This window comes from Chiloscyllium punctatum, chromosome 8, assembly GCF_047496795.1.
Source record: "Chiloscyllium punctatum isolate Juve2018m chromosome 8, sChiPun1.3, whole genome shotgun sequence".
Taxonomy (NCBI): domain Eukaryota; kingdom Metazoa; phylum Chordata; class Chondrichthyes; order Orectolobiformes; family Hemiscylliidae; genus Chiloscyllium; species Chiloscyllium punctatum.
This window is the reverse complement of record NC_092746.1, coordinates 80,191,362-80,217,077: the sequence shown is the minus strand read 5'-3', so window position 1 is coordinate 80,217,077 and position 25,716 is coordinate 80,191,362. Positions and strand designations below refer to the sequence as shown.

At 40.7% G+C, this 25,716-nt stretch overlaps 1 protein-coding gene across 4 annotated transcripts in view; it reads right to left on the bottom strand.

The window, feature by feature from the left end:
• LOC140480693 (voltage-dependent L-type calcium channel subunit beta-2-like) overlaps nucleotides 1-25,716 on the bottom strand; it is a 349,445-nt gene that overhangs the window by 200,745 nt on the left and 122,984 nt on the right. The window contains exon 1 of one of the 4 annotated variants that reach the window (XM_072575918.1): nucleotides 9,312-9,361. The exons of the other annotated variants lie outside the window; for them this stretch is intronic. Coding sequence (XP_072432019.1) covers nucleotides 9,312-9,359 — 48 coding nt within the window. The 5' untranslated portion in view covers nucleotides 9,360-9,361. Of the gene's footprint in view, nucleotides 1-9,311; nucleotides 9,362-25,716 lie in introns of those variants that run through there. 4 annotated transcript variants of the gene reach the window in all.

The window sequence follows — 25,716 nt, the reverse complement described above, 5'->3', positions numbered from 1 at the left end:
AAGAGGTACTAGGCAGAATGGATAAAGGGAAACAAGTAGATGTAAGATATTTGGATTTCAAAATTTAATTAAGATTACCACAAATAAGGTCACTTAATCAGATATGAGGCTATGGTGATGAGGTAGTATATTAGCATGGATAGAGGACTAGTTAACTAATAAAAGATAGAGGGTTGGGATAAGGAGGGCATCTTCAAGATGGCAAGCTGTCAGTAGTGGTATCTACAGGGATCAATGCTTGTGTCATAATTATTTACAATACATATTTGTGACTTAGGTGAGGAAAGTGAATGCACAATAGTCATATTTTCAGACTATATAAAAATAGGTGTGAGGCAAGTAATGAGGTTGAAACAAGGAGCCCCCTTTGAGACGTAGGCAGGTCAAATGACTGGGCAAAAATTTGACAGATGGAGTATAAATTGGGGAAGTGTAAGTCTATGTACTTTAGCAATGAGTTGAATTTTTTTTAAATAGAGAAAGGTTGCTATGAAACAGGGAATTTAGGATCTCTTGTCCATGGTCATGAAAATCTAGCATACACATTCAATGGGTATTAGGGAATGCAAATGTAAAGTTGTTCTTTTATTTTGAAGGAAATGGAGAATAAAAATAGGAGAATCTTCATAATAATATAAAAAGCACTAGTTAGACCACAGCCAGAATAAAGTGAACAGTTCTGGATTTCTTCTCAAAGTAAAGAAGTCATTGAAGCAGTCCAGAAAAGGTTCACTAGTTTGATCCCAGGCATAGAGATACTGCCTTATGAGGAAAGGTTGAGTAGGTTGGTCCTATACTCATTGGAATTTAAAAGAATAAGAAATAACCTTATTGAAACATACAAGTTTCTTTTGTGCTTGACAGGGTAGATGAGATAGAGTCTAGGGCCAGAGAGCATAATCTCAGATTAAGGGGTCACCCAGTTAGGACAGAGATGAGGAGTTTTTTTTTGTCAGAATTCTTTGCTGCAGAAGTTGGATTAGATTAGATTAGATTCACTACAGTGTGGAAACAGGCCCTTTGGCCCAACAAGTCCACACCGACCCTCCGAAGAGCAACCCATCTCGATCCATTCCTCCCTGACTAATGCACCTAACACTACAGACAATTTAGCACGGCCAACTCACCTAACCTGCACATCTTTGGACTGTGGGAGGAAACCCACACAGACACGGGGAGAATATGCAAACTCCACGCCCGAGGCAGGAATTGAACCCGGGTCCCTGGCGCTGTGAGGCTCCTCAGATGCTGCCTGAACTGCTGTGCTCTTCCAGCACCACTAATCCAGAAGCTGTGAGGCAGCAGTGTTAACCACTGAGCCACCGTGCCGCCCCAAATTGTTAAGTATATTTAAAGTTGAGACAGACAGATTTTTAATCAGTAAGGGAATTTTAAGCGATAAGACAGGAAAATGGAGTTGAGGCTTATCATGATCCCATTGAAAGGCAGAGCAGATTTGATGGGCTGATTGGCCCAATTCTGCTCCTATGTTTTATGGAAAACTTGAGGCTGTGGATTAATCATCAATTATAAAGCCTGCCTGATTACCCATTCATGGGAAAGTGGGAAAATGGGAACAGAAATAGGCCAATTAGCTCTTCAAGCCTATTTCATCATTCAATGATACCGCGATTGATCTATGACTTAACTCTATGTGCCCGCTTTAACACTCTAAGTTGTAGATTCTCTTAATCTCAGGTTGAAAATTAACAGTCAATCTAGCAACAACTGCGTAACACAATTTAAAACTCTACCTTTTCAGAATGTTTCTCTACTTCAGTTCTGAGCCCTACTTCTAGTTTTCAGGCTATGCCTCCTTATTCTAGGTACATCAACCGGCAAAGCTAGTTTCACTCTTTACTATAAACAGTACTACATACCCTATTAATTTTCCTTAAAACTTTGATTAAATCACCAATTGAACCTTACATCATGTAACCGCTTCTTCTGACTTAACTCTCGGAGTGAAGGTAGCTTCTAATACATTTATACTACACTTCCTCCAAGCATAACAGATCCCTCCTCAGGTGTGGGAACCAGAACTGAACAGTGTTTCAGCTATGATCTACTTGCAGTTTTTATAGCTGTAGCATGCCTTCTTTCTCCTGTACTTTAGCCCTCTAGACAATTGGCCTTCTTGACTAATTTTCTGTATCACTTGATGTATTTTTAAAATTACCTATGTACAAAGGCCATCTAGGCATTTTCAGATCTCCAGCTGGCCTATGTAAGAAGTACTCTTCTAATAATTTTAGATCCAAAATCAATTACTTCATACTTGTTGTTACTGAAATCAATTTTGTCCATTCACAAAAATCTATCGGTTATGTCTGTAATTTTATACCTCCACTTATACTGCAGACTTTAAATGGAAAATTATGAATAGTCATTAAACAGCAGCAGATCCACTGTCACCAAGTTTTCATGCATACTCTAATAAAATAAATGTCCCATCCTTCCATAATCCAAATGAAGTAGATGTCAACTGAAAAACTGTAAATTACAATCAACTAAAATTTATTTCATGCCTTTAATGCAACAAAGCATAATAAGGCATTTCTTGCATTTTACAGAAGGTGAAATCCAAAGTCAGTATCTATTCAGCTTTAACACATTTGAAGTTATTAGATGTAACATGCAATAGCATTTGTAATTGAAGTTTCAGAAGTACTTTGCAGAACTAAATGACTGCAGCCAAATATGGGAGCTAAGAAGATTAATCATAGAACATAGAAAAGTACAGCACAGAACAGGCCCTTTGGCCCACGATGTTGTGCCGAGATTTAATCATAATGTCAAATATAGTAACTTAGCCTATGCACCCCTCAACTCACTGCTATCCATGTGCATGTCCAGCAGTCGCTTAACTGTCCCCAATGACTCTGCTTCCACAAATGAAAACCATGGAGAGAGAGTGCCAGACAATCACCAGGAGCAGCATTTTATGTCTGGGTCAAGATCCTGTAGTTAGGTTTAAATGTGGATCGGTCTTGACACAACTCACTGCTCACACATATCCTGGCAGAAGAAGCAATTCCCCTGATGAGAAACTTGCCATTGGATAGGTAATTTGTTATGAAGTACTTTATTTAGTAATGGGGTAATGGAGAAAATCAAGCGATTAGTTTTCCAAGTTCAGTGTCAGTTGAGATTAGGCTTTGAACTCAAGTGCTCTTGTTAGAAACACAAAATCATTGAACATCTCATTATTGAAGGCAGAAGCCTCTTTTAAGGTGCTTGCAATTGACGCTGAATTGCATTTAAGTTACAGGACTTGAGATGATTTTACTGTTCAATTGTATAATGATTGCTATGAATAAATATTTGTTTCAACTTCAGTTTTGGATATGCTGTGGCTTCTGGATAGTGAAGGATGAAAAGTCAGCTAGGGCACCATTGAGTTTATCCTCAATGTCCCTCCCACAAATAGTTCTCTAATTCCTCCAGTTTAAAAATATCATTATGATGGCTTGGCCTTCAGCTGTCCAGGCCTGAAATTCTGGAATTCTCTTCCTGGATACTTCTGTCTGCTTCTTCTTTAATAATATCCTTAAAACTTCCCTCTTTGACCAAACGTTCGGTCATCTGTTTGATATCTTATGGGGTTTAATGTCAAAGTGAGTTTGACAATTCTCCTTTGAAGCATCTCAGGTTGTTTATACATGTTAAGGTCAGCTATTGTTACTGTTGAATGCCTTTACTGCCAAGTTGATGTAAAATTCTCTAGCCCTCAAAATTCTTGAACTCATAACATCTTTTGCATTGAAAAATATCCGAAGAGAGTTTTTAAGTCCTCCAACAACTCTGCACTGTGCCAACACTAATCTCTTGGACATTAGTTATGATAGCATGCCTTCAGCCGTCCTGGCACCAAGCTCTGGAAATCTTTCCCTGAATCTCTCCATCTTACTGTATGGTCCTCCTTGAAATCTATAGCTTCAAGCCAATTTCACTTACTATTCCTCACGTCCATTTTGACTTAATGTCACTTTTATTATCAAGTCATACTGCTGTGATGGACCTAGGGATGCTTTTCAACTCTAAAGGCATTGTCTAGATATACATTGATGTCATTATTGTTGGTGCTATGGTAAATTGCCACAGATCAAGATAATCAGTTTGACGTAGTGTTAGTATTAAAGGAGGTACCAGAAAAAACAACGATAGCTTTTTTGGTAAACTGTATGGAAACAAAGGCTCTGATGTTATAATCCAAAAAGCCAGCTCATTGAACAATGGTATTGGAGTAAATCTTTACTCAGCTTGATATTTATTACAGTCAAAAAGTGTGGTGCTGGAAAAGCACAGCCAGTCAGGCAGCATGCGAGGAGCAGGGCAGTTGACACTTCGAGCATAAGCTCTTCATTGGGAATGTGATATTTATTAACAGAGAGAAACTTTACAAACAGATATCTACTAACACTATTGCATTTCTTTGTATGTGTTCAAATGTAACCTCTTCATTAATGCACTTTAGCTGACAATAATTGAACACATACTGGATTAGTGGTGCTGGAAGAGCACAGCAGTTCAGGCAGCATCCAATGCGCATGAACACAATTGACTTGCAGTTATCAAAACTGATTCTGAGTTTCTGCTTCTTTATTTGGATATGTAGGATGTCAGGCAAAAGTTGCCAATGACAAAAAGCAAATAAATCTAGTACAGATGCAAAACTTTCCAATACCACTGGAACAGCCTTCATATATTCTGGTTCATATCTCAGCACTTCTTGACTTTATTCATCTGTGAATTTAAGATGTGAAAAGTGGCAGAAAACACGATATGAAGGAAGATTTGGCTCCTTAAGCTCTTTTTCACCAGAAATGCCTTGACCCACAGACTGAATTCAGCCACTCTTCCTCTTTCATCTATTAAATAATGTATGCTGTTTTCTAAAATTGTGCTACGTAGATACCTTTTCTTTGCATATATATTTTTAAAAGGAATAGCTTTTCATCCATATGAACATAGACATATGCATTATAAGGAGAATAACAGTTTCATTGGAACTGCCCAGCAGTTGTGGCACAGATTTGATAAACTGGATTATATCTCAAGGACCATGTAAAACAGCAAAAAAAGTCTACTTGCAATTAAGTTTGATGTTGTTGGATTTGTGAACTCACACATATCGCCAGTCTGTTGATAATCTCAAAATGTACTTTGACATACATTTAAATTATTATGCTGGTATTTACTTTACAAATTGTCATTAGGTCTTAATTGCAAAAGAATTTCAGTCATTCTAGGGGTGCAAAAATGGCATATCCCAAAAATATAACAGCAATATAGAACTTAAGTACAAGATTTTTTAATCTCCTAAATCTTCAACAGTCCTTCACTTTGCCACTAGCCCAGTTCATGGGAGTCATCTACAGGCCCCCAAACAGTAGTCTGGATGTTGGAGGTAAGTTGAATCAGGAGCTGAAATTGGCTTGTCGCAAAGATGTTACTACAGTTGTTATGGGGGATTTTAACATGCAGGTCGACTGGGAGAATCAGGATGGTATCGGGCCTCAAGAAATAGACTTTGTGGAGTGCCTCAGAGATGGATTTTTAGTGCAGCTGGTGCTGGAGCCGACCAGGGATAAGGCGATTCTGGATCTGGTATTGTGTAACGAACCAGAATTGGTCAGTGACCTCGAAGTGAAGGAGCCATTGGGAAGTAGTGACCATAATACAATAAGCTTCAATCTGCAATTTGAGAGGGAGTGGGTACAATCTGAAGTGACAATATTTCAGTTGAATAAAGGGAAATATGGAGCTATGAGGGAGCAACTGGCCAAAGTTCAATGGTTTAATACCTTAACAGGGAAGACCGTGGAGGAACAATGGCAGATATTTCTGTGTATAATGCAGAAGATGCAGGATCAGTTCATTCCTAAAAGGAAGAAAGATCCCAGGAGGAGACATGGGCGGCCGTGGCTGAGAAGGGAAGTAAAGAAACATATAAGGTTAAAAGAGAAAAAGTATAACTTAGCGAAGATAAGCGGGAAAACGGAGGACTGGGAAGCTTTTAAAGAACAACAGAGGATTAGTAAGAAGGAAATACGCAGAGAAAAAATGAGGTACGAAGGTAAACTGGCCAAGAATATAAAGGAGGATAGTAAAAGCTTTTTTAGGTATGTCCAAGGCAAAAAAATGGTTAGGACAAAAATTGGGCCCTTGAAGACAGAAGCAGGGGAATATATTACTGGGAACGAAGAAATGGCAGAGGAATTAAATGGGTACTTCAGATCTGTGTTCACTGGGGAAGACACAAGCAATCTCCCTGAGGTAACAGTGGCTGAAGGACCTGAACTTAAGGGAATTTCTATTTGCCAGGATTTGGTGTTGGAGAGACTGTTAGGTCTGAAGGTTGATAAGTCTCCGGGACCTGATGGCCTGCATCCCAGGGTACTGAAGGAGGTGGCTCGGGAAATCGTGGATGCGCTGGTGATTATTTTCCAGAGTTCAATAGAATCGGGGTTGGTTCCTGAGGATTGGAGGGCGGCTAATGTTGTGCCACTTTTTAAGAAGGGTGGGCGGGAGAAAGCAGGAAATTATAGACCAGTTAGTCTGACCTCAGTGGTGGGAAAGATGCTGGAGTCTATTATAAAGGATGAAATTACGGCACATCTGGATAATAGTAACAGGATAGGACAGAGTCAGCATGGATTTATGAAGGGGAAATCATGCTTGACTAATCTTCTTGAATTTTTTGAGGATGTAACTCGGAAGATGGATGAGGGAGATCCAGTGGATGTAGTGTACCTGGACTTTCAGAAAGCTTTTGATAAAGTCCCACACAAGAGGTTAGTGAGTAAAATTAGGGCGCATGGGATTGGGGGCAAAGTACTAGATTGGATAGAGAATTGGTTGGCTAATAGGAAACAAAGGGTAGTGATTAACGGCTCCATTTCGAAATGGCAGGCAGTGACCAGTGGGGTACCGCAGGGATCCGTGCTGGGACCGCAGCTTTTTACAATATATGTAAATGATATAGAAGATGGTATCAGCAATAACATTAGCAAATTTGCTGATGACACAAAGCTAGGTGGTAGGGTGAAATGTGATGAGGATGTTAGGGGATTACAGGGTGACCTGGACAAGTTAGGTGAGTGGGCAGATGCATGGCAGATGCAGTTTAATGTGGATAAATGTCTGGTTATCCACTTTGGTGGCAAGAACAGGAAGGCAGATTACTACCTCAATGGTATCAAATTAGGTAAAGGGGCTGTTCAGAGAGATCTGGGTGTTCTTGTCCACCAGTCAATGAAGGCAAGCATGCAGGTACAGCAGGTCGTGAAGAAGGCTAATAGCATGCTGGCCTTCATAACAAGAGGGATTGAGTATAGAAGCAAAGAGGTGCTTCTGCAGCTGTACAGGGCCCTGGTGAGACCACACCTGGAGTACTGTGTACAGTTCTGGTCTCCAAATTTGAGGAAAGACATTCTGGCTATTGAGGGAGTGCAGCGTAGGTTCACGAGGTCAATTCCTGGAATGGCAGGATTGCCTTACACGGAAAGACTGAAGCGACTGGGCTTGTATACCCTTGAGTTTAGAAGACTGAGAGGGGATCTGATTGAAACGTATAGGCTTATGAAAGGACTGGACACTCTGGCAGGAGGGAACATATTTCCGTTGATGGGGGAGTGCCGAACCAGAGGACACAACTTAAAAATACGGGGTAGACCATTTAGGACAGAGATGAGGAGAAACTACTTCACCCAGAGAGTGGTGGCTGTGTGGAATGCTCTGCCCCAGAGGGCAGTGGAGGCCCAGTCTCTGGATTCTTTTAAGAAAGAATTGGATAGAGCTCTTAAAGATAGTGGAGTCAAGGGGTATGGAGATAAGGCTGGAACAGGATACTAATTAGGAATGATCAGCCATGATCATATTGAATGGCGGTGCAGGCTCGAAGGGCAGAATGGCCTACTCCTGCATCTATTGTCTATTAGGAATCACAGTTTGACCTCTTTAATAATTACATAATTATTTTCATCTTTACTTGAATAAATCAACTAAAGGCGCTGTCCAGCTGTTTATTCAGCAAGTTCATTTTAAGCAACTAACTGAATAACAGCTGGACATTTGGAAATAGATTAATGCAATAATAAAACAGAATATTCTTTTGCCACAAATGTTTGAATCAAAATAACTGATTCAAAAAGGTTGACATAGCTGTCCTTAATTTTAAACGGTTTATTCTAGGAGACTACCCTTATAGACGGATGTAAAACAAAACAGCAAAATGAGAAAAATAGGGAGTGATGATCATACTATGCATCAGTCCATCGTCCCACAAGACAAGCCGTCACCAACTGAGAGGATGACAAATTACTGCTCCCCAAGTTTATAATTAGTCACTAGGAGTTACACAAGATCCCTGTCTTGAGGAAACAGTCACAGTCACTGGTGCTCACAGTAGGTAGTCATTTAGATACATAGAATGACAAACACATGCACTCTCTCAATGATTAAATTATCGTTTGCTTCAGTTTTGATTGAATCGAAGTATCAAATGAACTTTTCTTTCCAATAAATCAATAGAATAGAGTTTGCAAATATATTTGTACTTTAATCATGTCATATGACTATCCATTGAAAGAACATATAGGAGACAAAGTAAATACCAGCAAACCAATTTCATAAGTTAGAATTGTTATTGATAACTTGCTAGAATGATTAGTATGCAAATTAATTTAGAGGAAAGATTTGAGTAATTTCAACGATTGGTGTTTTGTACAATCATCAGTTTGCTCTGCCTAGCCAAGTATCAGTGATATGGCTGAATCTCCTCTGCACAGTATTCAGAGATTTCAGTCTGAATCAATAATGTCTACCATCGATGGATATTATTGTGAATCTCCGAGGCAAGGACAGTCTGCAAGAGCTATTTCATTTTGATATATTAATCAGTACCTGGCCTATAAGCCATTTCATTAAAGCATTGCACTAAAACCAGCAATAAATAGGTTTATCTTTCACTCTACAACCACATACCCAGCAGGTGCGATGGCAATGATTTACTACAGACAACATCTACATTTGACCTTGCTTGTCCTCACTTCTTAAACAGGATTAAGTGCTGTATTTTAAATTAAATCCTCAAAGTAACCGCCCAACAATTTTTTTTTACACTTGCATATCGACGTGCTTGGGCAAATGTGAACAAAAGTATGCAACAAGATTCCAGCCAAAGAGCTGAAGCAGAATCGTGTCTCACAATTAATGCTACATCATGACAACAGCATAGGAAGCTGGTTAGAATGGCAACAACAACATTTGAGGAACAAACAGATTTACACAGAGATCAGGAGACTTACATAGGAAACCTGAACTCGCCGGCGGTGTCCCAGGCCACAGCACTGCATTAAGAGAGTAGCAGAATGCAAACTGCAAGCAGCTTCACAGAACCTTAATCTGTGTCACAGACTCAAGTGAACCATTGTCCAGGTCTTGCCTTTCTTCTGTGCAAGAAATCTAAAGGAAGTGGTGTGCTGACCCAAAGCTCTCATGGCTTGTCTTTTTTACTTGATGGAAATCAATCTCTTCTTAGATGAACACATTCTCAGAAGATGATATTGGTGCCTTTCATTTTTAAATAAACATTTGTGTTAGTGTTACTTTGACTTGCATATTACTTAATTCAGTCATTGCTTAAACCTTTTAACTCTCAAAGCAAATCTATAATACTTCTATGAGTCGTAAGTAACTAAGGTAGACGGTGTGTTAAGGTCTCCTCCTGCTAGTGATACACCTCACACAAATTATTGGCAGACTTATTTTTTTTCAATGTAAGCGTTACAACACATTGATTTGATCTGTCAGTCTCTGTTCAGATTAAATGATCAGGCTTGGATTCACTCTGGACTATCTGAACTATCCTCAGAATATCGAGCCCAGCCCCTGTGCGTCTTTCACATCATGTCTGGTCAAAAATGCTCTGAGTGCCCTTTCCACCTGCTTCCTCAGAGCTGCGGCTGTGCACTTCATGATGTGAATTAGAATTCCCAAGGACGGCTAGAATGCAGCCAGACAAATAACTACAGATTAACATCCAGCAACGCATGCCCCTGAATACCAATCAGGGGATATCTAATGGAGGGAGCAAAGCTAATTTGACAGTTTCTTTTTATTAATAATATGCATTTTGACAGTTTGGTTATCTATTTCATAGACTGTGAATGTTTTGTACCCAAGTGCATTTCCCACACACAGCAAGGTGGATTCAACTAAAAGATGCATGACTAACCAGCAGAGGTCTGGTCCATGTCAAGGCTCATTGCCAAATCTGTGCTGAGCTGCACACTCTGAATGGTCATCCCAGTGTGCTTTGCTGGCTCCAGGCACCAAACAATTAGGCAGGCTGGAGGCAGTCCTGGCCAGGAAACAATTAAATCCATGGGCAGATTGTGATTGCAGAGAGAGGGTGACCCTTCCCCCCTCAAGCCTTCAGCAGTTTAAATTATTCTTTTGGAGCTTACAGGAGCTCCTCAACAAAACAGTTTTGACACACCTTTTTTTGGACCTCTTTTACAATACACCTCTGCTGGGCTTTCCTAAGTGGTGTTCACGATGGATGCTCTATCCAGGAGATTGTTAAAAGAGCACTTTGAGCACAACAGGGTTCTGATTGAAGTAGATTAATCGGGGCTCCTGTTTGATCCAGATGGGAACTTGGGGCAAAAAGAGAGGTAGAGGAGGCATAAGACTGCCAGTCCATCTTTCTTGCTGTGCAGAGGAAGTTAAAATCTTCATTGGTGAGTTTTGTCAGACTCTGGCTTTGAGCAGGTACAGTGTAGGATTCGCACACTGGTAGAGTAAGCTTACTTAGCATTTATGGCAAAGTCGCAAAACAGCAATTGAGACAACCGGATCACTTTCTTTTTAGCGTTTTATATGCCTTTCATTTGTCTTGTGTGTTTGAGGATATTATTATTAAGGAACAAACATTTTCATTTGATGCCCAATGACTTTTCTGCTGCCTTATGCTTTGACACAAAAACTGGCATTCAGCTCAACCATTATGTGCTGTCATTCATGTTCCACTTGAAGTTCTCAATTTCACTCTCATAAATTAATCTAATCCCCTAATTCCTTCTCCCTCGCATCTACTTGTCTAATATTTACTAAAATGCTTTTATGCCGCTTGCATCAACCACACTTTGGTTATAGAGTTTTTTTTCTGAATTTCTGATTGGATTTCTTGATGTGACCTTGTATTTATGACTTCCGGTTATGCTGTTCTCCAGAAGAGGAAACAGGATCCTCATATTCACTATGTCATAACATTTCCCAATTTTAAAGACTTCCATCAGGGCACCCCTTAACTTTCTTTTATCAAGTGTAGGGAGACCCAGCCTCTTCGAAAAACATCATTATTAATGAAATACAGTAAGACACAACAATTATTATTACATCATCAGAAGACCACACATTTTGGATTTTCAAGCAGGCAAGGTATTAAATACTTAACTCTGAGCACAGTTTTCTCCCCCCACTTCTTCAGTCAACAAAACTGCCTTCTTGCACCTTCAAGACATTGACCATCTCTTGGAACTGAGTGCTATGAGTCTAACCCATGTCCCTAACCAAAGGTTCCCCAGTACAGAAGTTAAAAGGCAGTACTGAATGTGTAAAAATTATTGGTGAGGCCACAATTAGAATACTGTGCCCAAAACTGATCCCCTTATTTTAGGATGGACATCAAGACAGGTAAATGGTCTAAATGAAGTTCACAAAGGTGACTCAAGTATATGAGGTTTTAGTGATGAGAAGTAGCTAGTTAAACAGAAGGTGGAATTTATTCCTAGACCCTTAATGAAGGAGGCATTGATGGGTGGGTTGGAAAATAGTAGTGATATCAGTAGTACTAAGATTCTCAAAATCAAGCCCAATTAGATTACTTACAGTGTGGAAACAGGCCCTTCAACCCACCCCCTGCAATTCAACATGGCCAATTCACCTAACATGCACATTTTTGGATTGTGGGAGGAAATCAGAGCACCCAGAGGAAACCCACACAGAGAGTTACCTGAGGTGGGAATTGAACCTAGGTCTCTGGTGCTGTGAGGTAGCAGTGCTAGCCACTGTGCCACCCACTGATTCTGTAGCCAGGATCTGAATGATGAGTTGACAGGCTTGCAACTGAGCAGCAACAAAACTATTTGCATGCATTAGCATGCTATTATTACCTAACCTTGCCTTACTGATACACATTTCCTATTCTTCCATGTTGACAAAACCCAATGTGAATGTCAGATTGGGAACCTGATGGCTCCAGCTCACTAACTGGATGTTAATAGCATCTCACCTTGCATTTTTGCACTTGGCCTCTTCATTCAGAACCTAAAGGTTCACAGTACTTACTTGCAAGTCCAGAAATGGGAGAAAAAGGCAGATGAATGCATGGCTTTACAGTTGGTACAGAAGGGAAGGTTTCAGATTCCTGGATCACTATGGAAGTTGTACACCTAACATTGAAGTAGAAACCGTCCAGCCTCAACTTCCTTGAAACTCAACATGGATGAACTCTCAAGCGAGTACAAGTGAGGCAGTCTACATCTGGATCAGAATGGGATCAGCATCCTTGCGGGAAGGTTAGGTAGTGCTGCGGGGTGGAGTTTAAACTAGCTCGGCAAAGGAAGGGTAGACAATTGGCAAGTAGTATACGTTAGACAAAGAACTAATAGAGATAAAGTTCAGCTATGCTGAGTTTCAAGGGAATTAGACTAGGCTGGATGGTCTCTACACTAATACTTGGAGTATTTTAGATAAGACAGATGGGTTAAGGACATAGATTGATACATGGAATTGTGTCAGAGACTTCTGTGATTGAGGGAGAGGCAGGACTGGCAATTCAATATTCTAGAGTATAGCATCTTCAGGCGAGACAAGGGATGCTGTAAAAAAGGGGATGCTGCATTATTAATTAAGGAATCAGTCACTGCAGTAAGGAGGGATGACTTCTTGGAAGGATCTTCAAATGAGGCTTAGTGGATAGAGCTTAGGAATAGAAAGGGGGCAGTCACATTGCTGGGAGTGTGCTATAGTCTCCCAAAGAGTCAGTGGGCCATAGAGGAACAGATAATTCATTGAGGTGAGTAAAAACAGCAATCGGGTAATTATATTACAGGATTCCAACTTCCCCAACGTTAATTGGGACAATGATAAAGTAAAGCATTTATAGGGGTGAGATTTCTTGAATTCAGGTGAGTTTTTATATCTCTATGTTAAAGACTCAGCAAAGGACAATGCAGTGCTGGACCTAATTCTGTGGAACAAAGCTGAAGGGGTTTTTCATGTGGCAGTGATGACACTGTACAATTTATATTTGCTATGGAAAGGAAAAAAACATGGTCTGCAACAAACAGTTTTGTACTGGGGAAGACAGATTTTAATAAAATCTGGCCAAAGTAGATTGGGTACAGTTTCTTGTGGGTAAATCTACAACATGATAGTCGGGACTTTCAAAATGAAAATGTCCCAACATTTTCCTTGTTCGATGAAATGTAGGAGCAATAAGCCCAGGTAACCACAGGCAGCTAGGAGTATTCAGGACTAGATCTTTGGCAGAAATAAAGGGAGCAAATTAATGGGTGCCCTAGTGGAGTATTGTTACTACTGGGGGGAGGTGCCTGAGAAAGCAATTAGGTGAGCAAAGAGAGTGTATGAAAAAATACAGGCGGACAAAATTAAGGAGAATCTCAAAACATTCCTTAAGTATATTAAGGGTAAGAGGATAACCCGGGAAAGAGTAGAACCCATGAGCGGGTAAACTGTGTGTGGAACTGGAGAACAGTGACAAGGTATTAAACGAGTGCTTCCAATCTGACTTCAGGAGGAAGAAGATGTAGGTACAGAATTCAGGGAGAGGGACTTAGAAGGTCTTGAACAGTTTGACATAAGGAGTGAGATAGTATTGGAGGTTTTGACAGGCTTAAAAATGGCCAAATCCCAGTCTGGATGAGTTGCATCCCAGGCTGCTGTGGGAGATCAGGGAGGAAATTACAGGGGCTCTGATCCAAAAATTTCATTTCCCTGTGTGGCCACAGGGAGGTGCCAGAGGACTAAAGGACAGCAACTGTGATTCCACTTTACAAGAAGAGTGATAAGAGTTAAACCAGTGAATTATAGACCTGTAAGCCTCATAACAGTGGTTGGAAAACTGCTGGACAAAATACTAAAGGAGAGAATTAATGTCTGCTTGGGGAAGCAAGGTTTGATCAGGGATTGTCAGTATAGCTTTGACAGAGGGAAGTCACATCTAATAAGTTTGATTGTGTTTTCCAAGGCGTGGCCTGTTGTGTGGATGTGGGTACTGCAGTTGATGTAGCTTTTATAGATTTCAGCGAAGCCTTTGTCAAGGACTCACACGGGAGACTGATAAAGAAGGTAAAAGCATATGGGATCCAGGGTCACTTGGCAATTTGGATCCAAAACTGCCTGAGTGGCAGGAGACAGAGGGTGGTGGGAGAAGACTGTTTATGTGGAGGCTGGTGTCTAGTAGTGTACCACAGAGATCACTTCTGGGTCCCTTATTGTTTGTGATATACATACACAACATGGATGAGAATGTGAGGGTGAGGATAAATGGGTTGACTCAAAGTCAGGCAGCTGGTAATGGTTGTCAGCAATAGACAGTCATGGGATTGGACACTTTGCTGTAAGGCATCGTGCTACCTCAATGTCAAGCCTGCACAACATGCCAGCAGCTTACACAGCAAACACAGTGCATGTGCTTCAACCAAATGGCAAGGTCTCAAAGTCTAACAGCAATCATCCTTAGGCACATTGAGAAAGACAGCTTTCAGTATGTGGCTACAATATAGTAAGCCAAGGGCAGCATAAGATATCAGTCTAGGGTTTGGACATTGTCAGTCAGCTGCAGTCAGCATGAATGGCTCAGTATCAGTACCGTACATGGTGTGATTGGTCACAGTCAGCCCTGCAGGTTGAGTCTGTGTGTGGTAGGGCCAGGTATGTTGGGATATTTAATCTAATTCAAAGAAATGCATGGGAATGTGTGGAAGCTCAGTTCTAATGGACTTGACAGAGAACACAAGGAAGAAGAGAACTTGGGGGTAATGGGGCAGCTTCCAGATTGTGTTCGAAAGACTCCGTTTCTTTGAAGTCAAGATGGTGATGACTATTACAGGTCCCATACCACCATCTCAGCAGTACCTTGTATCCTTCTGTGCTATATATTCAGTTATAGCTAGAGTCATTCCATTCACTGTGATCTGCATCTCAGCATGCTGCCTCCAATCCCCACACTTGACTCTCCCAATTTCCCCGATACAGCATTGGCCTTTGATAACCTCCTTTGATGCTTATTATCAAGCCCTAACCACCAGACCAATTTGGGAGAACTACTCTGGCTGAAGATGGACCAGCCCATGACGTATTTATGTGCCACTCCCCAACTGACTCAGTGCCCTTCACTCACAGAAAACTGACTTTGGCCCGATCCCCACACTGTAAGGACATGGATCCCATAACCCTGATCACATCAAGCATCTAACAATGGTCAACCACTTGGACTGAGACTGAATGACACTGATGGCACTCCTTAATTGATCATATCTCCCTGGACTGGGCTAGGAATGACCTCCTTTTGACTTTCAGAATTAGCTATTGGGTTGAAGCACATGCGTTGTGTTTGCCATGTAAGCTGCTGGCATTTGCTGCATTTCTGTGAGATTGACATAGCATAGTGCACTTAAAAGCAAGGCAAAACAGAATTACTGTAAGGTTGTAAGTTCTAAATGAAGTGCCAATCGCTAAAAGGTAAGTGAGAGATGCTGTGAGCATCCAAGTAAGTGTGTTGAGAGTGAGCATAGAGAAAGGAAGCTAACAGCCCAGAGGTGTATCCTGTTTCAATGCACAAGGTGGATGCCTGTCTTTGTGTGAAAAATGGCCTAGGAGCAGCATTATGATGTGAGGTATCGATGAGCTTCAAGTTGCAGTACTGAAGTTCTGAACTGCATTATGGGTTAGCCCAAAATGTGTCATGGTAACTCCTTAGGCTGGTGCTTTGCCAATTTCAGTGGATGGAAGATATGAACAGATAAGGCCCATTGTGTGTGAACTGAGATGTTGGGGAATGCTGGCCAATAAGAATACCCAGAGAAGACACCAGCAAGCTGCGGCTGTCAGCATGCTGTTGTGACTTTGCATTCAGGAATTGACATCATCTGGTTACTCACTATTTGGGAGAATAGCAACCTATGTATAAATGAGATGGATTGGCTAATGTTAATGAACACAAATATGGCTCTCACTACTCATGAGGGAGATTCTCCTCTGGCCATTGAGACCATGAGAGGTAAGTCAAATCTTTGCTCTCAATATTGAGGATCTGTCTTTTTATTCTCACCATATTTTCCCAACTTTCTCACCATTATCCATGTCATTCACATGTTTGGAAGATTCTGCTCTAAATATTTAGGACAACTGGTCAGCACAGGTCCTGGAAACTCAATCCATTACTATTCAAAGTAATGTAATGTACAGACAATTCTAATAAATGTTCCGCATATCTCTAATGATAACTGATTTCAAAAAGTGCTTGTCGAGATGACACTTTTTTTTCAAAATGCAAGTAGATCATGTAACAAATTTCTCCTTGTAGCCTCTGTTCTGGGATTTTGCCATTCCACATAAAACTATATAGAGTTAGGATCAGAAGTTCAATCCTGAGGTCACTGGGAAAGTTCTGATGGTAGAATTCTGCCTTAAATGTTTCACAGAGTCTTTGGAAGTTCTGTATATTCCAACTATTAGCCCAAGCACTAATTTTAACTCTCTTGCATTTGCCAAAGCACATATGACACAATTCCCTAAAGTGACTCCAGATGGTTTCCAGCTTTTCAAAGACTTAAAATACTTAGTGTGATGTAAATTGCAGCTCTGTTATTGGATATTTAAGTTCTATGCCACAGTTGTTTTTATTTACTTGAAGGCAGGAACATCAAACAGTATGTTGCTGACCTGCAAAGAATTCTGAAAGTTAGAAAGCGACCTGGAAAACAAACTATAGAGAAAAAAAAACTGTGCTGGAACAGAATTAATCACGTTGTATTTGTCAGCAAGCATGGGTAACTAACAGACAATCAATTCAGATGCTTGGACAAATCTTGTAGAGAATGTGAATTCTCATTCTGCTATGGCAGTTTGAGAATTTTACATCAATTTTATTTTCAAACTGTAAATAAAGAATTGGTATTGAAAGAAAAGGCTCAACTGGTTCAATGTTTTTTTTAACCCAGTCTGACCCATTCCCACACCAAGGTACATGACTCTGAATAACACAAGAATGATGCACAGTTATATCAAACAGAAGAAAGCATATCACTATCTCTTCAGAGCAATTAGGGATGGACAACAAATATGAACAAATTAAGGTATTAAGGGATATGGGTCAAGCGTAGGTATAAGGAGTTAGGCCACAAATCAGCCATGATCTCATTGGATGGTGATGGTAGAGCAAGCTCAAAGGGCTGAATGGCCTATTCCTGTTCCTATCTTCATATGTCCACATTGCAAGAAATGTTTCTTTACAAACTCTGATTCATTCACTCATCATCGAATGAACATATTCAGTTGTTAAAAATTCAGTGTTATCGCAGACATCAAGGCTGACTGGAACTATTGAAAAGCCAGTTAAACAAAAAATATTTAGTTCTACATCAATGTGCTATTTTAAAGTTGGCAAGACAGCAGAGGAGATGTTAACCTACGTTACAAAGGCAACATTTGTAATCGCAATTACTTGTCACCCCTCTAGATGCTCTCAACGAGATGTCATATTTCCAAGTCACTTATTAGTCAGCAAAGAACTGAATACTTGCCCGTCAATGAAGTTTTTGATAATTACAAAGGATTTCCTTTCCCATTCCAATCCCATGCTGTCTATATGTGGCCTGTTCACAAATTGAGGAGGCCTTGGATTGTGACCGTATAGGCACCTTATTTTCAGGATTGTCATTCTCAGCCATATTAGAGACAAAAGAAACTGCAGATGCTGGAATTTAAAGTAGCCAGGCAGGAGGCTGGAAGAACACAGCAAGCCAGGCAGCATCAGGAGGTGGAGAAGTTGATGTTGTGGATGTAACCCTTCTTCAGGACTGGTCCTGATGAAAGGTTACACCCGAAACGTCGACTTCTCCACCTCCTGAAACTGCCTGGCTTGCTGTGTTCTTCCAGCCTCCTGCCTGTATTCTCAGACATATAGCCAATTTGAATGGCAAAAAAATACTGTTTTGTAAACTGTGGACTGTTGCAGATTTTCATAGAATCCCTACAGTGTTGAAACAGGCCAGTTTGGCCCAATGAGTCCACAATAATCCTCCGAAGAGTATTCCACCCACACCCATTCCCCTACCCTATTACTCTAACGGTTCACCTGACTAATAGACCTAACCTACACATCCCTGAGCACTATGGGCAATTTAGCATAGCCAATTCACCAAACCTGCACATCTTTGGACTGTGGAAGGAAATCGGAGCACCTGGAGGAAACCAGGGAGAATGTGCAAACTCCACATGGACAATCACCCGAGGAGGGAATCAAACCCAGGTTCCTGGCTTGTGAGGCAGCAGTGATAAACACTGAGTCCTAAGTCAGTTGCACCGTGGTGGAAATGTGTGATCAATGGCAGAAGCTTACTACAGGATGGGGACATTTTGACTGTTAAGTGTTCAATGATTTTTGATGCCACGATTAGATGCTGTATTGTAATCTAAATGTTTTTCAACTTCAATGATTCATCATTGAAGTCAGTTCTATGATTCACAATGGAGTCAAAGGATATAGTTAGCAGACAGGAAGGTAGGTTTACGGCCAGAATCAATTGGTTAAATGGTCTATGCTGCTCCTATTTCTTACTTTGTTATGTTCTGAAAAGGGTAAGTTAACCAGTACACTGACCAATATTGACCATTATACTGGCCAACATTATTTAAGTACTGAGATTCTTTACAAGACATTTCCCATTGGGAAAAGTCTCATAACTCATTTGAAACTTAAAAAATATGTTGAGATATCCAGGCATGTTTAAGATGGTGATTTAAATGTCAGGACATTTTAGCTTTGAAAAAATATGTTGCTGATGAAAGTACAAAACCATGAAATACTTGCTCCATTCAATTAATTCAAAAGGGCATCTGATTTCAAATGGATTGAAGGGCCATATGCAATGTTGAAATAAATATTTTCTGTTTCAATTGACTCTATTGTTTAGATTTTCCAGGGTTTTTGAATGTATTAGTGCAGTGTATTATGAATGCTTGGCTGAGTTGGAAAACATCTGAAACACTTATTCTTGCAGGGGGCTATGTTCAAATTTTGTTTGATGTTTTTACGAGGTTATTCAAGGATCATCTGTCTCTTTTTTGGTAAATGTATAAGAGTTTTTTTCAATAACAGATTTGGTCATGTCAGAGGAATTACAATTTTTGAATCACTTTAGTAAACAAGTGTTTATTTTTAAATGTTATGGGAATATGTTTTGTAAAGACACAATTTTATGTTTTTTTTTGCACAGTTGCTCTTCAGCCAATTGTATTTTCATTTTAAAGAAGACTGCCAGAGAATTTACCACAAGTTACACAATTTTGAATTCATCAAAGTGGGATAAAAACAGGCAATTAAATCTGGGGAGCATCTTGTTGATTCACGTCACCCTAATTTTTTCCAAATGTTTCTGAGATGAGACATTCCAGTGTATTTCACCTGCTTTGAAGCAATAACTGGCACAGATGTGAAATGATAGTATCTTTGGAATATATAGATGGGCATACTACATCAATGGACTAAGAAGGACAACAAATGATGATAATGCTTCATTGAAGCCAGCCTGAGAAGGTATGCCTCGGTCTCTTCTTTGAAAGCGGAGTGCCCAGTTCTGCAAAAATGGTTTTCCTAGGGATAAAACTGACCGCAAACTGAGACCTTAAGTATAGAACTTTACACCATACAGCACAACATATGAACTAAGTGACACACAATGTGGTCACAATTCTGGGTGGCACAGTGGTTAGTACTGTTGCTTCACAGTGCCAGAGACCTGGGTTCAATTCCCGCCTCAGGTCACTGACTGTGTGGAGTTTGCACATTCTCCCTGTGTCAGCGTGGGTTTCCTCCCACAGTCCAAAAACGTGCAGGTTAGGTGGACTGGCCATGCTAAATTGCCTGTAGTGTTACGTGAAGGGGGAATGGATTTGGGTGGGTTGCACTTTGGCGGGTCAGTGTGGACTTGTTGGGCCGGAGGGCCTGTTTCCACACTATAAGTAATCTAATCTAATGTTGGACTCACTATATCAAGACAAGCTAATGAATTTCAGATTGTATACTCCTTTGTTTTAACTCGCATGGACTATAAAGTCCTTGTAAGCCTATCTTTTCATGCTGCCAATTATGGAGTTCAGGTCCAGATGAGTGTGTATGACTGACAGTGTTGCATTACCAAATATTTATTAGCTTGTGGGAGAAAATAGCTTCAATCAATGCATCTTATTCTTTATTCTTCCTGATTAAATAATTTAATACTTTAAAATGTAAATAATAGGACACATGCAGAATTGACAAAGTATATTCTCTGTAAGTTCTAAAGCAGCAACTTTTTCCTGTCAAATAAGGGGTAAAAGAACAAAAGACTCAATTCATTGCTCATCACCCGGTCATAACACAATGTGAAGTGTCTCTGAATGACAGATGCATCAGATTGCTATAAATTCAATTTTCTATCTCCATTTCAAAGTCATCCTGAGGTCCGCCCCTAGTGGATACAGAGCGTTAGGCTATGGAAGATAGTTTAAAAAAAAATATTTATGAATGAATGGTGAGAGTAGCTGCTTGGTCAACACTTATTCTCCTTTCTTAACTACCCTGGAGTAAGTAATGAGTGACCTTATTGAACTGCTGTTCTCCAAAGGGTTTAAGGGCAGCCATTGTGTTGTTAGACAGGGAGTTCCAGGACTTTGACTGAGTGACACTGAAAAAATGGTGAGATAGTTCTGTCTCAGCATTGTGTGTGGCTTAGACTGGAACTTTCAGGTGCTGGTGTTTCCATACACCTGCTACCCTGTCATTTGAGACAGTAGAGGTTGTAAGTTGGTAGGTGCTTTTCAAGGAACCTCAATGAGTTATGATGCAACCTCTTTTGATAGTGCACACAGCTGTCACTGTACATCAGTGGTTGAAGGTGGTAGGTGGTATGCTGATCAATTGGATTGCTTTGTCCTAGATGGTGTTCAGTTTCATGAGTGTTGCTGGAGCTGCATCCATTCAGACAAGTAAAAAGTATAAAAAATTTCCAGGCAAAGAAAAACTATTCTCTCACGCACATAACTTGTGCATTGTAGATGACGGGCAAGTATTGGGGAGAAAGGAGATAGGCTAAAATAATTAACCTTTCTTTGTATTCAGTATGACACTAACCAGCGGACCGTTTTCTCTGCCATGCATGTTTTACATGGGGAGGACGGTGAGTATGGAGAGGTCATGAAAATGGGAGGAGCAGCACAGGAGATAGGGGTTAGGGAATGGGTGTTTGTTTTCTTTCCATTCATTCACACAATGTGGGATTTGCTGGCTTGGCCAGAATTCATTACTCATCCTGAGACTCTCTTAGTAGGTGATGGTGAGGTGTCTTCATAAACCACTGCAATTAACATGCTATAGATAGTCCCATAATGTTGTCAGGGAGGGAGTTCCATGATTCCGATCCAGTGACAATGAAAAATGGTTAGACATGTCAAGTCAGGATGCGGAGTGGCTTGGAGGGGAATTTGCAGATGGTAGCGTTCCCAAGGGTCTGCTTCCCTTGTTCTTGTAGTGGTCATGGGTTTGGAAGGTGCTGTCAAAAGAGCCTTGGTGAATAATCAGCAGTGCATTCTGTAGCTGGTGCACACTGCTGATATAGAGCACAGGTAATGAAGTGAGTGAATATCTGTGGGTGTGGTATCAGTCAAGCAGGCTGCCTTGTGCTCAATGGTGTCAAGCTTCTTGAGTGTTTTTTGAGCTGCACTCATCTGGATAAGGTGGGAATATTCCATCACACTCTTGACTTCCGTTGACAGTTGATCCTCAAGAACGGAGGTGGTCCTCCTTTATGGCATTGTGGCTCACAAGACCTAATAGCTCCCTGACTAGCTCTTCCACACACAGAAGTAAGGAAGGAATAGAATTCAGATCAGTATTGAACTTAGGAAGGTGCAAAATGTCTCACCTCACAATTCCATAGCCAGACGTGAAAGTCAAAATCTCTGTCTCTGATGCATATAGAACATAGAACATAGAAGAATACAGTGCAGTACAGGCCCTTTGGTCCTCGATGTTGCGCCGATCCAAGCCCACCTAACCTACACTAGCCCACTATCCTCCAAATGCCCATAAAGAGGGAGAGTCCACCACTACTACTGGCAGGGCATTCCATGAACTCACGACTCGCTGAGTAAAGAACCTACCCCTAACATCTGTCCTATACCTACCACACCTTAATTTAAAGCTATGCCCCCTTGTAATAGCTGACTCCATACATGGAAAAAGGTTCTCATGGTCAACCCTATCTAAACCCCTAATCATCTTGTACACCTCTATCAAGTCACCCCTAAACCTTCTTTTCTCCAATGAGAACAGCCCCAAGTGCCTCAGCCTTTCCTCATACGATCTTCCTATCATGCCAGGCAACATCCTGGTAAACCTCCTCTGCACCCGTTCCAGTGCCTCCACATCCTTCCTATAGTATGGCGACCAAAACTGCACACAATACTCCAGATGCGGCCACACCAGAGTCTTATACAACTGCAACATGACCTCAGGACCGGAACTCAATTTCTCTACCAATAAAAGCCAGTACGCCATATGCCTTCTTCATCGCACTATTTACCTGGGTGGCAACTTTCAGAGATCTGTGTACATGGACACCAAGATCCCTCTGCTCTTCCACACTACCAAGTATCCGACCATTAGCCCAGTACCCCATCTTTTTGTTACTCTTACCAAAGTGAATCACCTCACACTTAGCTACATTGAACTCCATTTGCCACCTTTCTGTCCAGCTCTGCAGCTTATCTATATCCCGCTGTAACCTGACACATCCTTCCTCACTGTCACAACTCCTCCGACTTTTGTATCATCCGCAAACTTGCTCACCCAACCTTCTAACCCCTCCTCCAGGTCATTTATAAAAATGACAAACAGCAATGGTACCAAAACAGATCCTTGCGGAACACCGCTAGTAATGGCACTCCAAGATGAATCTTTACCATCAACTACTACCCTCTGTCTTCTTCCAGCCAGCCAATTCCTAATCCAAACCTCCAACTCACTCTCAATGCCATACCTCCGTATCGTTTGCAGTAGCCTACCATGGGGAACCTTATCAAATGCCTTACTAAAATCCATATACACCACATCTACCGCTTTCCCCTTGTCCACCTCCTTAGTCACCTTCTCAAAGAATTCAATAAGGTTTGTGAGGCATGACCTGCCCTTCACAAAACCATGCTGACTGTCCTTGATCACATTATTCCTATCCAGATGTTCATAAATCCTATCCCTTACAATTCTCTCTAAGACTTTGCCCACAACAGAAGTGACACTCACCGGCCTATAGTTACTAGGGTTATCCCTACTCCCCTTCTTGAACAAGGGAACCACATTTGATAGCCTCCAGTCTTCTGGCACTATTCCTGTGGACAACGAGGTCATAAAAATCAAGGCCAATGGCTCTGCAATCTCCTCCCATACTTCCCAGAGAATCCTAGGATAAATGCCATCAGGCCCAGGGGCCTTATCTATTTTCACCCTTTCCAGAATTTCCAACACCTCTTCCCTACATACCTCAAAGCCATCCATTCTACTTAATTGTGACTCAGTATTCACATTGGCAACAATGTCCTGTTCCTGAGTGAATACTGACGAAAAGTATTCATTCAGTGTCTCCCCAGGATGTTCTAATGTACAGCACCTTCTGCCTCCATATTGCTCAGCACAACCACATCAACCTTACTTCAAATGAAAAAAATTAAAAACTTTTTCTTATTCCAGTGGCCATTCCCATTTCAAGTAAAATGTTCATTTAGAAAATGTGTATCTATTCACTTTTACTGAGTTACATTTACCTTTCAGCCTTTCCTTTGGCCTCTCATCAACTCAGTACTACCTTCTGTTTTTTCTCATCTGCATTCTGGTCAGTTCTTCCCAGCCTTTTTTCTGGCTATTCACTTTTCTGTCCCCACCAGTTTCATTCCTGACACCATCCTCCTCCACCTCCTGAACAATACACAATTATTCTTTTCATTTGCTTTCAGATTCTTAGTCAGTGCTGACTGTTGGCTCACTCCTGCTGTTTTCCTTGACTCAACTGTCTCCTGACAAGTCCAGCCTGTTGCCTCTTTTTTTGTGTCACTTTAGAATCTTTGCTCTCTTCAACCCCACTTCAAGTATGAAATGAAGACGGTAGACCTTTCTCCTGTCCTATAACTGATCTTCAGTTTCATTCTGAAAGAAAATCATAAGCTATTTCTTACTCTCTAGGTATTTAGTGGTAGAGATTATTGGAACATAATGCCATACAGCCCATTGAAGTTGCTCTGTCATTCATCACAATCACTGTTGATCATACATTTCAATACCTTTTTCTGACACTGTCTTCATAATCATTTATATCATTGGTATTTAGAAATATGTTAATCTCTACTTTAAACATACTCAATGGCTAAGCTTCCACAAACCTTTGGGGTAGAGAATTCCAAAGATTTTTGTATTTTTAGAAGGTTGAAGGGATGAGACAGAGATGGAGGGATACACAGAGAGGAATAGGTTGATCAGACAGAGAGAGTGGGAAAGAACAAAATGCCACAGACTGTGAAAGTCTGTTGAAAATGTAAATGCTAGAAACATTTGGCATACTCAGAATTCAGAGCACCTTTCCTCCCACTTGCCATGAGCAATTGATGTGAGATTGTTCAGTTTTACTACATTTGCTGATAACACAATTGTTTAAGGGCTTTAGGATGCTGAAACAACCTTGCAAAAATGTCACGATCCTACACATCACCAAGTACAAATAACAGCGTGGGTAGTATTACAACACACTCTCTGCAAGAAGACTGCAATGCCCTAGAATAACAGTCTTAACAGCACATGGACATAGACACAAGATGAAGATAGATTGGTTCTCCCCTAGTGTAAATATACATCCCAGTCTGGTATATCTATGTACACCAGTTTTTAGTATTAATATATAATAACTCGTGTTACTTTGATGTCCACTGCTGAAGTAAGTTCTTGTCTTCTCCTCAACCAGATTATCATGAAAATAAACTCATAGACTGGCATCAAAATTCACAATCAACAAGGTTGGTAGCTTTGGAACCATTGCCTAAAAAAGTCATAGCAGCAGTGAAAATCAAGATTTTTTTAAACATCAAGTAAACCATCAGGACCAGAGCAGCCAGAAAAGTCACCAGAGCTAAACGGTATCTCTGAATCTAAACTCCTCCAGAGAAACAATCAGAAAACACCATGGCACAAAGAGCCCTATACCATCTGTAATAGTGGAAACGAGATTTCAAGAATATGAAGTAAAAGCCCACTAGCAGCTAAGGGGAGAAATCTGAACTAAGCATCTGTGAAAAGAGATCAATTAACACACGGCCCAAAGCAGATTTGATCTCTAGGGGGAAGAGCCAAAAAGCTTTGCTTTCATCTTAAAAGGC